Below are 16,293 nucleotides of genomic sequence, written 5' to 3'. Positions count from 1 at the left end.
TCGCGGTTCATGTAGGTTTAAGAGCTAGGTCTTTAAGGCAAATGAGCATTTTTCATCTCCTCGAGGAACACTTTCACTGCAGTACAAAACAACCTTTACAGATAACTGTACCAGGTTTTGAAGGTTGCTGAGGAGCTTGTATAAATAGCATGTTTAAAGGGACTATGTGTAAATAAAGATGTGAATGTACATAGTTACCGTCTTGAAAAGTTTCTAGAAGGGACTCCTATGAATGAAAGTGTATGAGGTAAGAGGCAATCCCGAGTCCACTAGCAGGAAAGTTTGGGACAGACTCTTGAAAACCCCAGAGCACACCCAGAGGACCAGCTGTGCATTAACATTGAGGCAGAGGGCAGCACTGCCCCTGGGGCACCTGCTGTACAGCCAGCTGGACGTCTCCACAGCCTTTTCAGCTGCCTTTCCCCCCGAGCAGCGAGCCCAGCCCCTGCAGGCGCAGCGAGCCGCGCCGCCCCATTTCCCCCCTCCTTCCCAGACACGGCCAGCCCCTGCCTCTCGTCACAGCACCGAGTCGGGGCAGAAAGTTGAGATTTTGGCCCCACCGGCCCCAGCTTTCCCCCCACGGCCCTCGCTGCCCGCCCCTGCGGCCCAGGAGCCGCCCCGGCTCCGCCCCGCGGCCGCCGCCTGTCAGGGGCCGGGGGCCGGCGCCTCGCTCTGTGCCGGGCCGGGGCCGGGGCTGGGGCTGGGGCCGCCTCCCCCGGCTCGGGGCCCGGGCAGCCGCGGCCATGTCGCTGCCGCCGCTCTTCCTCCTCCTCCTCTTCCTCCTGCTGGGGGCCGGCGGGCTGCAGGCGGCCGAGCCCGGCGCTGCTGCTGCTGCTGGTGGTGGTGGTAGCAGCAGCGCCATGGAGGAGCTCGCCACCGAGCAGGAGGCGGAGGAGAGCCACCGGCAGGACAGCGTGAGCCTGCTCACCTTCATCCTGCTGCTCACCCTCACCATTCTCACCATCTGGCTCTTCAAGCACCGCCGTGTCCGCTTCCTCCACGAGACCGGCCTGGCCATGATCTACGGTGAGCTGGGCTGGGCTGGGCTTGGGGGGCTGCTTGTAGCAGGGTGCGGGTCCTGCCTGCATCGCAAAGCAGGTAGCCTGCAAAGCGCCCCCAGCTCGTCCTGAACCCATCCTGTTCAATGCGTGCAGTGCTGGGGTGGCTTTGTCTGCTCCTGCTCCCAGGGAGCGCCAGGAAAGTGGCAGTGAGTGCCTGCACAGAGCCTGTGCGTGTCCTCGCCCGCTTCCCGTGGCGCTGGTGGTTGGGGTAAGCCGGGCTCCCAGCTGTTTCCACGAGCCACTGGTGCAGGGAGCTGCAGGTGAGCCCGTGCTGGGGCGTAGCGCCCTGCTGCGAACTTATGCAGTTGGGATTCGTGCACTACAGGGGACGTGACGGTCCCGAGGAGAAGCGGTCACCCATTTGGAAACTGATTTGTCCTGCCCTAGCGCTGCGGGCCTTTCTGATTTCTTAGTTGGCGTTCCCGCTGAGCAGTGCGAAACACCTGCCCGCTGCGGGTTGGGACGCCACGGGTGAGAAATGCAGCAGGGAAGGGGGTCCTCCCCGCCGAGTACTACTGCTCTCAGGATGGACGTGGTTGCTTGCCAAGCAGTGGAATTTTCCTCTGCTGAAGCATCTCTCAAACCACCCCGCTTTGCTCTTAGTCACTGATATCTTTGCTGCATTGCTGTGTATTTCACATATGCTCCTTGTTGAAAACTGGCAAATTAAAGACCGGGCATACAAGTAAATTATGCACGAGCATCGTAATCCTTAACATATCGTAATCCTTAACAGTTGAATAGCACCCGGGAGGTGGTAGATTAACTGTACGAATGCTGATTGGAAGTGACAGAGTAAGGTTGCATTGAGGACGTTATTTAAATATCACCCTGGTGCTGTCACCTTCAGAAACTGCTTTAAGACCATTACAGTGCTCCAGGTGGTTGGCTGTATGGTAGAAATTCTGCGTACATGGGCGTGCTGATGTGTGCAATACGAATAACAGGGCATCAAGGGCGTTTGCATTTTGATGAGCTGTGGTGGCAACAAGAAATTGTTCACCCACAGAGCTTCTGCCTCTCGTTAAACTCAAATTAGTTTACGATAGCTTGCAGTTGCTGATCCATGAAATGGGCACTAGATTCCTGATTTGATGTACAAATGGTGAAATTGTGTGGTGGAAAAAGTGCCATGCTATGGCCCTTTCTGCACCATAGGCAACACTGCCAAAATAATGATTGGCTCGAGCTGCCGCATGTTCTTGGCACTCCCTCACCTAAATCTTTTTGTTTTCATAGACAGTGAATATCTTGGGGAAACATCCCAATGAACCCCTCTGGTACCCCAAAACACACACTTTCCTACCTCCCAAGCAAAATGACTCTTGCCATGTCACAGCAAATGTCTGAGGAAACATACTCAGCAAGTGCAGTTCTGTTTTACGCTGTTAGCCTTCGGTGCCTGTGAAGCTCTGCTGAGGCCTGGCTTCGTTTAAATGTTTTGTAGACTTCCTTTAGAGCAAAGAAAAAAAAAAACATAGTAAGTATCATAGTAACTGTCTGCTGCACTTCTGATAACCAAGCTTTATTCTTCACATGGGAGTGTTTTCCTCTTCTTTCTGTTATTTAACAGACAGTGGTTAAGCTGAGAAACGTTTATGCTTTGCTGATAACTTGGGATCTGAGAAATGCACACGTCTCAAACTGGATGTTTATGACACATTTAATGTTTGACATAAAATCGTGTGGAGATATTCTAACCGAAGTTTGTAGTCCTAAAAGCAGAAGCACCTGGCATGAAGCAGTTCTGATTATGATAACAGGTGTCTAGGTGCTCTCAAGATGTATTGATCAGCATGGTATTGATGTAGGTAACTTTCGCAGGGTTTTAAGCTCCAGTCGACAGCTCCTGTACCGTTTTGCATTCCATTTCTTTAACAGTGGCTTTTAGCGGTGAGTAAAAGGCTTTCAAGTACAGGAGAAAAGTAGGCTGGCAGTTAAATGCCGATTACTTTTTATCGTGGAGACAATGACCCAGAAAAACTGGTCTTGTTGCACCTAAAAGCCCTCTGAAATGGTTGGTTCCAGTGACTGAATCTTGGGGTGATTGCAGCAGATGAAAACCTGGCAGCATGATGCGTTTGAGGTAGTTAGAGCTGGAGGTGCTGACGGTTGCTTGCTTCTTCCCTTCTTTAGGAAGAGGGGATGGAGCTCTTCTTATTTCTGGTCTAGCCGCACAGCAGCGTGCCATCCGACCTCTTTCCTCGAGCACAGCAGGAATCAGGTGGCATGACAGCGGCTTGAGGTGGTGGGCGGCGAGAGCAGAAGCTGCCTGCAGCCAGACCTTTAACCAGCATTTCTCACTTATCTTTTCTCAGAACCCAGCTACAAGCACATCCTGTTCTACTTTCGCCATGTTTTGGCTGCTGATCTGATCGCGTTTCTGATACAGAAAGCACGCGCTTTATCCAGCTGAAGGGGCCTGTGGCCCAAATGCTGCTGGTGCTGCTGAAGTTTGCATTTCTTCTGGGCTTTAAGTAGCGCCTTTCCTGTTGAGTAGGAGGCATCTGTCATGCCGGTCAGTTTTAGTGTGGTAGTCTAACAGTTACCCAGCCCTCAGCAGAGCAAAGGCTCCTGCCCTGTCCAGATTTGCAGGGTGTTGTGGAACTTCACCATGTGAGCTGCTTTGGTTCAGAAGCCATTGGGACCATAACAGGGTCTTGCCATGTTTCTTGTTTCCTGTGCTGTCACCATCTCTTCAGGGACAGTCACTGTTTTCCTGTCTATTATTCTGATGTGCTAAATGGCCTCCTGGAAGTGTCTGTTAAGATGTAAAATAACGTGAAGTTTACACGACTGCTTAATGACTTACAGTGCTGCTTTCTTGTGTGGTGCACAGCTTAAAGTCTTAGAAATAAGATCAAGAAATATGAAAGTCACAGAGCTCAGGTGCACGTGCTAGCTCTGACAGCTGCATATGTGAAAGGGAAAGAGATCTTTTGGATGTCTTAAAATACTGTTCACCAAGAGCTGCAGGTTCAGGTGCAGTGCTGACTGGTTCTGCACCATGGCACTGCACGGTGTCTGTGCCCAGGTGGTTCCAGAAGAGGCTTGTGAATAGGGTTGAAGCCTGGTCTTCACACGTTAACAGGGAGTGCTGCTCTTCTGCAGCTGCTCCACCAATGGTATTGCTAATGAGAGTCATTACGGAGCAATTAGAGGGAGGAGGAGGGGGGAGAAAAAAGTAGATTGAGGGCAATGAAGGAAATGAGGTGCATGCCAACTTGTGGTGGCCGTGACACTCGCATTGTGCTTCCTGAGTCCTGAGGGCACAGTGCCCAGAGCTGTGCCCTTCCTGAAGGGGCTTGGTGGTGCGGGGCTGCCTTGGCTCCTCCTGGGAGCCCTCCTGGGCTTTAAGGAAACACAGGATGCCAGAGGAGAGCACGTCAGCACGGGTCCCAGCTGAAGCTGGGGCCTCCCTGACTGCAGTGCAGGTCCGAGCCACCTGTGGGCCGCACCTCGTGGTGCCGCGGCCTGGCTGCCTGCCCTGGTTTTCACTGCTGCTGCCTTTGTTGCGTGCCGCTCTCCTTTATCAGCCACGTTACTCCCAAAGGTCACGCTGCCCGAACAATTCCATCAAAGTCTGGCCTCGTGTGACGCAGGGAGCAAGCCTAGGTAGCCGGATCGTTTGTTAGGCTCTTCTATTCAAAGCTGCACTCCCTGCAGGTGGAAATGAAAGCCAAACTGGACTCGAGTACTAAGAAAAACAATGTATGATGAGTCACTGGAAACTTCTGTTACTCTTTGTAAATCAGAAATGAGAGGTGAGGTTGATGTTCAGGATAAAAAATACTAAATTTGTTCTGAAATACTCAGTTTTAGATGAGGTTCTTGTATCTGGAGAGTAAGTACAGAAAGCCTGTCCTTGTCTCATCTCACTGCAGTGTTATCTGTTACAATTCTAGGCTGGAGACATGCAAGAGAGGACCTGATGCATCTCTGTGGCTGTCAAAATAATGGCAGAGTTGATGTTTAATAAACCACTTTTATGTGAGCATTTCACTATTAGATTTAGGAGCAAAACTCCAAGCACTCAATTTCAAGAGCGTTATCTTCTCTTTGGCAGCCTGCATGTTCTTTCTAAATCACCGAGTTGCAAACTTTCAAAATGAGTCTTGCTCCATCCTTTGGGTGCTCTGGACACTTCAGTTGTACCGCAAATCTTGTTTCTAAGCTTACTTTGTGGGCTCTGCCTACATAGTTGTAAAAATCTTTGTCTTGTGAGAGATTTCAGAAACGTTGTATCTCTGCCATTAACCTACCTCTATTTCAACTCTGCTTTTCAGGTGGGATAGCTGGGTGGCCTAAATATTTCTGAAGTGTCTCTGGGATACAATTCAGTTATAGTCCTCAGGACAGTAGGGTGATTTTTTTTTTTGTTTGTTTGTTTGTTTTTGTTGTTTGTTTTTTTTTTGAAGTGTTTTCAATAGCAATTAATATAAATTAGTTCTTTTTTGTTAATCTTAGCTTCTCAATGCACTATCAAATCAGTGTCAAAATACCTTTCTGATCACTTGTAGGAGAGGAGAGAAATGCCAACCCCAGATTTATGAGGAGAGAAATGACAACCCCGGATTTCCTCTGTCTGAGCAGCCTTTTGGTAATGTAACTGGCTTTTGAAGCTAGTGCTGCTCTACAACATCAAACTGTCGTGGTAGGAAGGAAAGTGTTCCCTCTGCATATACTTCAATTCTCATCTGAATTAGAAAGTTGCTGTAAACAAGTGCTAGTAATGCTGCAGAGCTCTCACACGTGCTTGTCTTGTGCTCGTGTGTGTCTGTACAGTGAATGGTCTTCTTGGTAAGAGTGTGCTGAACTGAGGGCAGGTAACCCAATGTCTAGTGCACAGCTTTGTTATTAGACGGTGATATTCTTCTACAGCATGTTACACATTACCTAGCTTGAGATTTTCATTAGTCCATTTCAGATTTTTTTTTGTTAATTTCTGGTTTCTTTGCCACCTTGCAACAGAAATGGCTCTCAACAGGTTGTCCAAGGAATTTCCCTAAAACAACACAAGGGCTGAATTCCCCTAGAGATGCCTGCAGCTATTCCAGTACCCTCAGCCCTTACTGCAGATAAGACTGAAAAGGGGATGATGAGGGAGCGTATAAAAGCTGTCAAGCCCTACAGGGATACCCCCGAATGCTTCTTGGGTGCTGATGGTATCCCCACCTCAGTGCTTCTCTACTTAGGAATTGGGCTCCGTGTTTTTGGGAGAACGTGGTTGGGACAGAACAGGTCTGGGTTTTCAGCTGTTTCCTTTCCCTTTGTTAAGTTGGGTGTTTTCTTTATGGATAACAAAAAGATAATAAGAAATATTTCCTAGGTCATGCTATCAAAAATCTGAATAGCAACCATCACAATCTCATTTCTGGATTTTGCAATACAATATTACCTTATACCTTATTCAAAATAGAATGAACAATTTTGACACTGTTTTACGTGATTATTTTTTTTAATATTGTGCTGGATTGAAGTCATTTTGGTTGTGGACTCTGTTGCAGCATCTCTTACATTTCTTTCTCACCTTTTGTGCTAAAGAAAAACCAGAGCATCATAACACTGAAGTCGCTGTCATGCAAAGCAATTAGGTGCGCAGCAGGGTGCTTTCAGAAGTGCTACAGGTTCATTTGTACAGCCAGTCCTGGGCAGCATTTGAGTGCAGGAGTGCGACCTACAAAACTCCTTCCTAAGTGACTGTGTCAGGCTCACTGACAGAGGTGGGAACTGAAGGCTTCTGCTGTATGTGCTCCTGGCTCCTGCTGTTGGCAGAGCTGGTGCAACTGGAAACAAGCTGACACCTCGCCTCTGACTCGATAGGGCCCGAGCTCTCACTTCTGTGGGGGGCCTGGCCTTGCCTCCAAGCTGTGATGGATTCCTGCAGCGTACAGAGATGGCTCTGAGAGCAGCTATGGGAAGGCTAGAGTCTCCGACAGATGTCTTGATTCAGCTAGCTATGTTCCTGCTTGTGTCGCCACAAACCTCGCATTGCAGGTGCATAGTAAGTCTTTTGCCCCCTTCCTTCCTAATGGACATTAACTTTCCCTTCCAAACCTATTCTATGTAGCAGTTCAAGACAACACCTTAAAGTGTGTGTGAAACCTTTCCCTCCCTTCTGATAGGGAGATATTTCCACCCCAACCCTACTATCTGAGCAACTAAGCATCTTTGTTATTTAGATAGAGGTGATAGTATCTGTCGCCTGCGAGAGGTGATCTAGGAACCAGAAATCTGAAGCAGGAACTGCAAGTCAGCCATCCAAAATAATAACACAAATAGGTTCAGAGCTATGGACGCTAAGGACACTTCCTGCAGGTGTTGCAGTTCCTATCTAGCCCTTTGAAGCTTGCTGCGTGCCGTGGATGTGCTTTTCTTGCTGACTGCTGTGAGTCCTGCACTGAACTGCTGAACTGTTCCTTGGAGACAGCCTCAGTATCTCACTCAGGGCTGTTACTTTCACTCTGACAGCTAGAAACAGCAGCTTGCAGATTGAAGAAAAAAAGTTTTAGAGTGCTCTTATTTGTGATTTAGGATTAATACTTCATCCCCATTTAAGACTGAATGTAGCCTTTCTCCCTCTGCTTTAGACTAAGTGGTATCTATATTGAAAGGAGTGCGATACAAGCTATTATTTTTCAGAAGGGTATTTATCTTGAACACTTCCACTAGTGCTGTAAAAATACACAGTTGTTCTCAGCAGATCAGATCTCTTCTGTGTCTACGGAAGATGGGTGATTTAGCTCAAAAGTACTGCTTTTTTTCCCCTCCTATTAAAAAGCACTTCAGCCTGCAATTAACAGAGTGTGAAGGAATAAAAGGGAAATGATTTAAAAAAAAAAAAAACACAAAAACAAACAAACAAACAAACAAAAAAACACTGCTTTTTATCATGCCCTGAAATCAGACAATTCACTTCAGTTTAGAGGTGCCTAAAGGCCCCTGAAAGCTATGGCGAGGGAGTTGGTTTTTATCAGGGCGAGAGAGTTGGAGGCTCCCCTTCAATTAGCCTGGAGGAAGGTGAACTGTGCTCCTGGCCGAGGGAGGGGTGTGCTTTCTTCCTGGCTTTGGCATTTCACATTCGGTTTCAAAGGCAGGGTTTAAGTTCCAAATTCCTCTTGATACAGCTGTGAGCATGTGAGCAAGGCATGGAGGAAGACTGAGGGACCCGGCCTGGCAGCGACCCGTGGGCCCAACATGGCTGCCCCACACGAGGGCTCACAGGGAAGCCCTGCTGTGGCCTGCGCTGCTTCTCCCTGCCTGCCGCTGTCACAGCTCACAGGTTTTGTGACGTGTCCCCTGCTGAAAGAGCTCTGGAGCAATTCTCCTCAGTAGTTTCTTTAGTTGTTCTTCTGCTCTTTCCTTATGAAGGTGGGTGGACTATTCTTAAGAAAAAATAAAAAGTGTAGAAACAAAAGAGCACAGTGTAAGTGTGTCCCAAAGTGCAATTAACTTGTCTGTGCATAAGATGACAGTCTTCATCATGTTGGCACCGTGTCACTGTGTGATGTGTGCACCTGTGACTCCTAACATCGGTGGCTACCTTTGGTTAAAGTGTCCTGTGCAGTTGGATGTCCTGCAAGCATGAGACTTGATAAAAGTATTGTGTCCTGCAAGGGTATGGATAGCTTTTGATTAGTATTCTTTAAATCCAGTAAGATGGATATTACCTCTTTCCACACTGATTTGGTGAGATAATTGTTATTCCCCCCACTTCTTAGCACTTTATAATCAAGTCTTTCAGTAGTGAAAGGGGGCCTGCATTTAAAGTGTCATATACATCTCAGCTGTTTTACTGCTGCGTGATCCCTCCTATTTGTTCTTCCTTTCATGTCAGTCTTCACTGTGCATACTGGTTGGGTGTTGGTCTCTCTCCTTCCCCTTATCCATGAGACAACGTGAATGTTCTTCCTTAATTTGCCTTCTTCATGAGCAAACTGATAGGATTCGGCCCCAGCATCCACCCTTTTCTGTGGCTGGAGAACTTGCTTTGCAGACTTGGCTGCACATACAAGTCTTCTGCTACGGAGCTGAATACTTCCTCCATCCAGGACTCTGCTGACGCTGCAGGTCATGTCCTTGCATTACCTGAATACCAAGGAAGAACCCCAAAGTCATAAAAATAAATAATAGCTGTTATTGCAGTCTCAGGACCTGGTTGTTTCTGCGGGTGAATTGCAAACTCTTCTGTACTGTTAAGTATTTTTAAAAGTATATAGATGTTTGGAGATTAGTTACTTGTAGAGGCTTCATCAGGACATGTTTGAAAATGATCTGGGTTGGCTTGTTTTGTATAACAGCAGTAATCAAAGACCTAGTTAGGTACCTGCTTGTCTGTGTGTGGCTGAGAAACAGGGAATAAAATTCATGCTATATTTATATTTGCTAGTGGATATTGTATTTGAACTTGTTATTCTTGGCCTGAAACACCAATTTATTCCAGCCGGCTCTTAGCTTTGCTATTTAAGTGACTCTAAGTAGTCTTTAAAAGTTGGACTTAATGGAGTTTGAACTGGCAAAAATAGAGAGCTCCTTGGCTGGTCAGGAGGGATGTGCCCCATGGGGTGGAAGCAGGCACTTGGGCTGGTTTCGCTTGACTGCCAGAGTACAAAGCCTCAAGGCACGAGTGTGGCACAGCACGGAAGACACAGCTTTGCTGCATCTACTGGGAATCTTGCAGGGAGCTTATTCGCACTGTTCAGCGGGAGTATGCCAAAGGAGGAGAGCATCTGGCAGACGTGATGGTGTAAGTGAATTAGCCTTAACTCTGGGATAGACTTTCATGTGGGTAACTGAGTATTGCTGCAATATTTTAGCCTGACCATTACTGTTTTTTCATCTCTGCACAGCAGTGTACGTAACTTGGCAAATACTTCATGAAGTTGATTTTTATCTCTAAACACTTTTAACCTTTAAACCCCTCAAACCACATTCATCTATGTTAGAGTGGTGTGTTTATGTGCTTAGTCCCAGACATATTCTTCAGACTTAAGGAGCTTAAATGGGAAGATTCTGTTTCCATACCAGCTTTAATTTTTCTCTGGAGTTTGGACTTATTAAGTTGTCAGGGCATTTGCTGCTCCCAAATCGCTCTCTCCCTCTCTGAGAAGGAGTCTGTTCAGAACACACAGATCTCTTGGGCTTCCAAAAGTCCAGTGGGTGACCATCCTCCTAATGATTTTTTACAGAGCTTCATGAACACAAAATTAATCTTTTCCTTAGCACAACATAACTGAAGTTGGTGAGTGGTTTCCTGTTGAGAATGCTTGTTAAGCTGCATTAACTAAATATAATTACAGCATACTCAGTTTTTACATATGTGCACATGAAACAGAGGAAAAATAACTTGGATAACTTGGTGATACCTAGTACTTAATATGTTGATTTCTTACTTGCCTTTCCCATATATTAGCTTCAGAGAAGCATAAAAAAGGAGTTTATTGCTATTGCTGGCAAATATTTGAGTGTATTTATTTCAACATTTTCAGTTTCAAATCCTAATGGTTCTGGGATCTTTTCCAAAGTGTAAAACGTAGGACAGTTATGTTTCTCTGTACTTCAGACACAAATACCTAAGCTGCTTAGCTGACATCAGAAGCACCTGATGCAATATGTATTTTGTCAACCCTAATTAGGGATGGAGAACATTTTTCATTAGCTGTTGAGTGTGGCCCTATGCTACAGGCTGGAAAGTCAAGGCAGGAAGTGCAAATGCAATCTACTCTATATCTATTAACATGTTCACCCAAGATTGTTGAAGTTAAGGCCCTGGATCAGGGCCTAGGTTTCTTCAGTTGTGCTTAAACTTGCAGCTATGTTCTTTTTATAAAACAAACAAAAAACACATGAGGGGGAAAAAACACATCTGAAGTGTTTGGTTTGCTACCCTCGCTGCCCAAAGTCACAGTTTCTCTGCTACCAGAGCACAAGCCATTTTTTAGCATTAGGTTCTACCTCTACCATAGCTCCAAGAAAAAAGAGGGGGTCACATAATGAATAATAATTGAAGAATAATGTCCGTATGGATTTTGGTAGTCTCCTGTCTGCCTTTCCCCTCCTTTTGTCATACAAGAGGTGCTGACGTGGGTACAGATACGTGTTGCCCTGCAATGGCTCCTCTGGGTTTTCCTGTTGTTTTTGGTCATGTTCAGCTCCCCTAGGAGTACTGTCCTCATTCTGTCCTACAGCTTTTTGTGCAAAGCACCTTCAACTCTTTCTTCATCTCTTCTCTGTTTCTTACCCAAGGTGCATTCAGTAGCTTAATGCTGGCAACTTGGATTCCTCATCGTATATTGGGCCTGTTTTTTCAGTCAAAACTAAACGTTTTTGCTCTTCATTTCTTTTGAGAACAGGTAACAGGCTCAAGTCCAAAATGACTGAAATAACTTCTTCCCCCTGCCGCCACCAACTTCTCTGTCATGCAGGCCTGTTCCCTGAGCATTGCTGAAATGATCTAGACCTGTCTTTGCCTGCAAGCTATTTAAGTGTACTGCTTACTGTTCTTTACTACCAAGGTTATGTTATGGAATTCTCTTGGACTGGTGAGCGAGGAAGTGAATCCAACTTGGCTTAATTCCAACTGTGTTATTATGAGTTGGGTAAAAATAGGCTTTTAGTGGATCTGATCTGCTGAGATCTTCAGGACCCTTAGCTGCAGAAAAGGGCAATTCTTAAGAACAAGAATGGGCAGATTTGGCAGTGATGGCAAGTGCCAGGATCCAAGTTACGCAATATCTGTATCATGTTTTCCGGACACTGAGATCTGTGAACTGGTCACATTCCTGACCCACGTGCGAGTGCCCACATACTACACGCATGCCACAGAGCTGACTGACTTGCTTGCCAGAATAGCCTGTTCTTGGGCAATACTGTGTATCCAAACACAGAAACAGTCTTCTGACACTTCCCTAAATCGGTGACATTATTTTCTTTGCATTTGATTTGGTGTAGTATGTACATAACTTTAAATGTCAAGGCAATATTTTATTTTCTAATGACAACAAGGAAAAAAAAATCAAACACCATTGACTAAAGAAACACAATTATATTGCTCAGCCCATATATTTTTTTTAATCACCTGTTAACACCACTCCTATTTTCTTCATACTCCTACCTTGCTTGGCACACCTAGCGCACCTGAAGGGGTGGTGTGATAGCAGAGAACAAGGGAATGGCTGGGCAGCTTCTACTCATCAGCTTAAATCTACACGAGCCTAAAGTTAGTATCTATATATTACTCACAAGATCTGCTCAGATCTCTTTATTACTGTTTAATTCAATGCAAGATTTCAGTTACCATTGTGATGGGAGAAATTTGGCACACCTTGTTAACTTTTAGTTATATTTCGTGTTCTTTCCCTTAAACTGCTGAGGAAAGAAAAAAGATATTTTGCTCAGAGAGTAACTATAGCTGAGCCTAGTGCTCAAAGCAAGCTTTTCGGGAGTGCCCAGTCATTGTGCTGGTTTCTAAATGCGTGGGTTTTATACACTCAGTCATAATACCTGCTGGTTTTTTAGTGTTACATTTGTGGTCTAAAATGTGTCTGATTGCGATCTGGTAATGCTTTCCCGATGCTCTTGCAGTGCAGCCTGTCAGTATTTGCTATGAGCAACTGGTTTTGCTGTTAGAACAATCCAGTGGAGTCCAACAAGGACAGCACTGTACTCTTCACAGAATCACAGAATTTCTAGGTTGGAAGAGACCTCAAGATCATCGAGTCCAACCTCTGACCTAACGCTAGCAGTCCCCACTAAACCATATCCCTAAGCTCTACATCTAAACGTCTTTTAAAGGCCTCCAGGGATGGTGACTCCCCACTTCCCTGGGCAGCCCGTTCAAAGTTCTTCTTCAAAGTTCTGCTGTTGCTTCTGAAATGTTTTCTTCCAGCATAAATAATTGGTATGGCCCAATAAATAAATTGGGCTAATTAGTCCAATTGCTTCTTTATGATAATGAGCTCTGATCTGGAAACCGAGCCTTTATCCTAGCAGCCAGGTAACGCCTTCCTTTCAGGAGCAGTTCTCCAACTTGGTCTCCTATTTATTATTGCTTAACCAGTTCGTGTTTCATAACAAGTTTTCATGCTTAAGTTGATACAGTCTCGTTAAAAGCTATGCAAAAAATCTGGTGAATGTGTATTTACTGGTCTACTGTGCAATTTATTCTTAGAATTTGAGAGGCAATTTTTTTATTCGCATTGTTATAGCAAGAGTACTGTAACAGCTGGTACGCCTGCCACAGAGCGAAGGCTCTCTAAAGCGGTAATTCTCTTGAGCTCCTTGGCATGAATAGGCATTGCAGCAGTGTTTTTTTCTCTTAAGAGCTACTTTAATGTCACTGCTTCGGAACAGAGCAGTGTCAGGAGCTGATGCGAATTTGCTGGCTGCACAGAAGCAGGAGGATGCTCCGCAGTGCCCTGTAATTTCTGCACACTGGTAACCTTGTTCGATTTTTGTCATTCCTTCTTTCTGCGAGTTATTGATCCCTAGGTACCAAGGTGTGGGGAAAGGCCATCTCGTTGTGTGTTTGGGATGGAGGATGGGAAGCAACTCTGTTTATACAGAAGCATATTGCAGCTTTTGAAATATAACATCTGAATGGTCTAGCGCTTTGTAAACCCCCTTTGACTTAATTTCTACAATTTTCCTGTTTTGTTGGAGAGCATGTACCTTTGTTGGCTGATCAATGTGCAGATCAGCAAGTCTTCAGCGGATGCTTTGAAAGCCTGAATTTCTTTGGATGGATTTTCATTATGGCCCCCGCTGCTGCTGTTTGCAATCCAAAGAAAGCCCGCATTCATGAGGGTTACTGCATCTGTGAAGGATGAAGAGCAAGTAGGAATGATGAACTCCAGTGGTCGTGAATGGATGGATTGTCCCGGGCTTTGGTCGTTTGGCAGTATATTGTGATGTATTTGGGCTGGCAAAAAACATTCGCTGTGGGTAGCATACAGGTTTTACTGAAAGCATAAAGGAGTACTCAGAGGGAATGTATTCGGAGACAGCACGTGATGTACCAGTGTGGATCTCAAGTATGACTTGATTTTGTTTATTTCTCAGGAAAAGCTTGCAACTTCAGACTTTAATTCTTCCTTCCATTGTTAGCTGTGCTTGTCCTGTCAGACAGGTCTTATAAAGCTGCCTGCACTTTGGTGTGGGATGTTATACCAGGACCACTGAAGAAGGGAAATCTTACCACCTTGGTTAGAATCTGAGTTGATTCAGAAGGCTGAATCGTCCTCTGTTTGCAGGTAGACTGCAGGTCAGAGTGGACTTGTCTTCATCACCTGGGCTTCCAGTTCCATCAGTACTAGTTCACCTGGGGACTGCACAAACAAAATACAACGTTCATGCTGATGTTAGTCTTATTTACTGCACACAGAGTTAATATTCTGATCTGAAGAATGTGGTGTTTTTTTTTGCTTTGTTTGTGGGTTTGTTTTCACTGTAGAATCTGGCACTTCAGGTATTTTGGTTGGGTCAACGAGCAAATCTGGGGCTTTTTGGAGACATCTACGGTTAGACATAGCCATTCTTCAATAGTGTGTGGCTTGTGACAGCTTGTCACTAACAGCAAGTCTTGCATAAACAGTTTTTGAACAGCGAACTAAGAGCTTGAAAATGGTCACTAACTGAGATACGTAGTTGGAGGAAGGACGTTAGAGGGTAAAGATTTGCTCCATTGATGAGGATACTGTATTTAAATGTGCATTTTGAATATTGCTCTCATTCAGACTTCTGGTGGCGTTGCTTTGCATGCAGTTGCCATCTTTAGGACCTTCACCAATAGAGGCGTTGAGCGCACAGTTTTTTTTCTTTTTTTTTTGCAGATCTCTGCTAACGCATGTGTGTTCCCTGACTGGGCATGAATTCATGGCTGCATTTCCTGACATCAGGGCATCTACCATTATTGCTGATAGAAGTTGCTAATTGAATATTTGTCTTTCTGTAGGCATCAGTTGCTCAGCTGTTACCTGTGGGGCTTGATTTGCATTGCTGTATTCATGTCAGATATTTTTTTCATGTTATTCTGATATTTTTGATAGGTCACAGTGAAGAACTTGCCTGTATAGAAGTACATTTGTACAAACTGGCTTCCATACTGCTTCTGGCACAAAAAAAATCAATCTGTGATGTCCAGTGTTGCTATACCCTGGTCACCTGGACTCCTGGGGTATTTTACCAGGCCTTTGGAAACTGCAAAAGCCACAATTGTCACATGCAAAGCATGTTCTGGACCAACCTGTGCTCTGCATGTGTCAGTCCTAAGGAAAGGCGTCATGTCCCTGTCAGTGTGCCTAGCTCACATGTCAGCTCCTAACCATGCTGGTCAGGTTGTGTTTCGCCTTGGTCTCAGGAAAAGTTGCTTCTAGCAGCAGTGAAGATGAGTTCCTACATGTGTGAGAGAGGGGGGTCCTCAGAACAGCAAACGTCTGCATCTTGAGAGCTCTGCCTCACTTGCACAGTAGTCTCTTAGCTTCAAGAAAAGAGCTTGTATGTGGTATGTAGAAGTCTCATCATGTCACACATCCTTCCTGAAGTTTTCCTTGCTCCTTCTCCTGTTTTATGGGAATCCAAACACTGGAGACTGACCAAGCCATCTGTTAAATTCCCTGATGTGTTTGCAGAGGAGTGCTGTTACTCCATCTCCCTGCTAGGGAACTGTGACAAGGAACAAGATCAAGAGCATTCACCGAACCTCTTACGATGCCCATGACAGGGATTTTTTCCTCAGCGTAATCCCAGGTATGATTTCATGTACCAGTGAAGCTTGGAAAGCCCGGTACTCTTGCAGGCAGACCTCTAAATGCTTACTGGTGTAAGAATGCAAACACACACCCCTTGTGGAAAGCCCCTTGTGGTTGTCAGCATCACCCGGAACCTCTCGGGCACAAGCCTTGAATCCAGCTCTGCAGACAGCGTGATGTCACTCTTAGAAAAAGACCCATCTTCAGGTGATATCCTTTCCAAATTTTACCAAACAGGATGAGGGACAAGTGTGCAGCAGCCTCACGTGAGTTGTAACTTGTCTGATCTCAGAGTAAATCCCAGCAGAAGTGTTAGATGAAGGCTGGATGTCATTTTTAAGCTGATTTGGTGCAATGTTCTTGTGGTCTGCCTGCTCTTGGAGCAGAGGGGGGATTCACCAAAGCAAACTGAGGTGCAGATTATTGCCCTGCGTATGCAGAGTAGGAAATGCTGAGTGCTCCACACAACAATGGCTATTGGAGTT

At 45.6% G+C, this 16,293-nt stretch overlaps 1 protein-coding gene across 2 annotated transcripts in view; it reads left to right on the top strand.

The window, feature by feature from the left end:
• Window positions 1–555: 555 nt before the first annotated feature.
• Window positions 556–16,293, top strand: part of SLC9A7 (solute carrier family 9 member A7) — a 62,776-nt gene continuing 47,038 nt past the window's right edge. The window contains exon 1 of one of the 2 annotated variants that reach the window (XM_082784851.1): window positions 556–1,026. In XM_082784851.1, coding sequence (XP_082640977.1) covers window positions 744–1,026 — 283 coding nt within the window. In that variant the 5' untranslated portion in view covers window positions 556–743. The remainder of the gene's footprint in view (window positions 1,027–16,293) is intronic. The other variant, XM_082784850.1, reaches the window with a different exon arrangement.

This window comes from Aythya marila (assembly GCF_965140915.1).
Source record: "Aythya marila genome assembly, chromosome: 1".
NCBI lineage: Eukaryota > Metazoa > Chordata > Aves > Anseriformes > Anatidae > Aythya > Aythya marila.
Note: the sequence above shows the minus strand (reverse complement) of the source record. Positions and strands in the feature narration are given on the sequence as shown.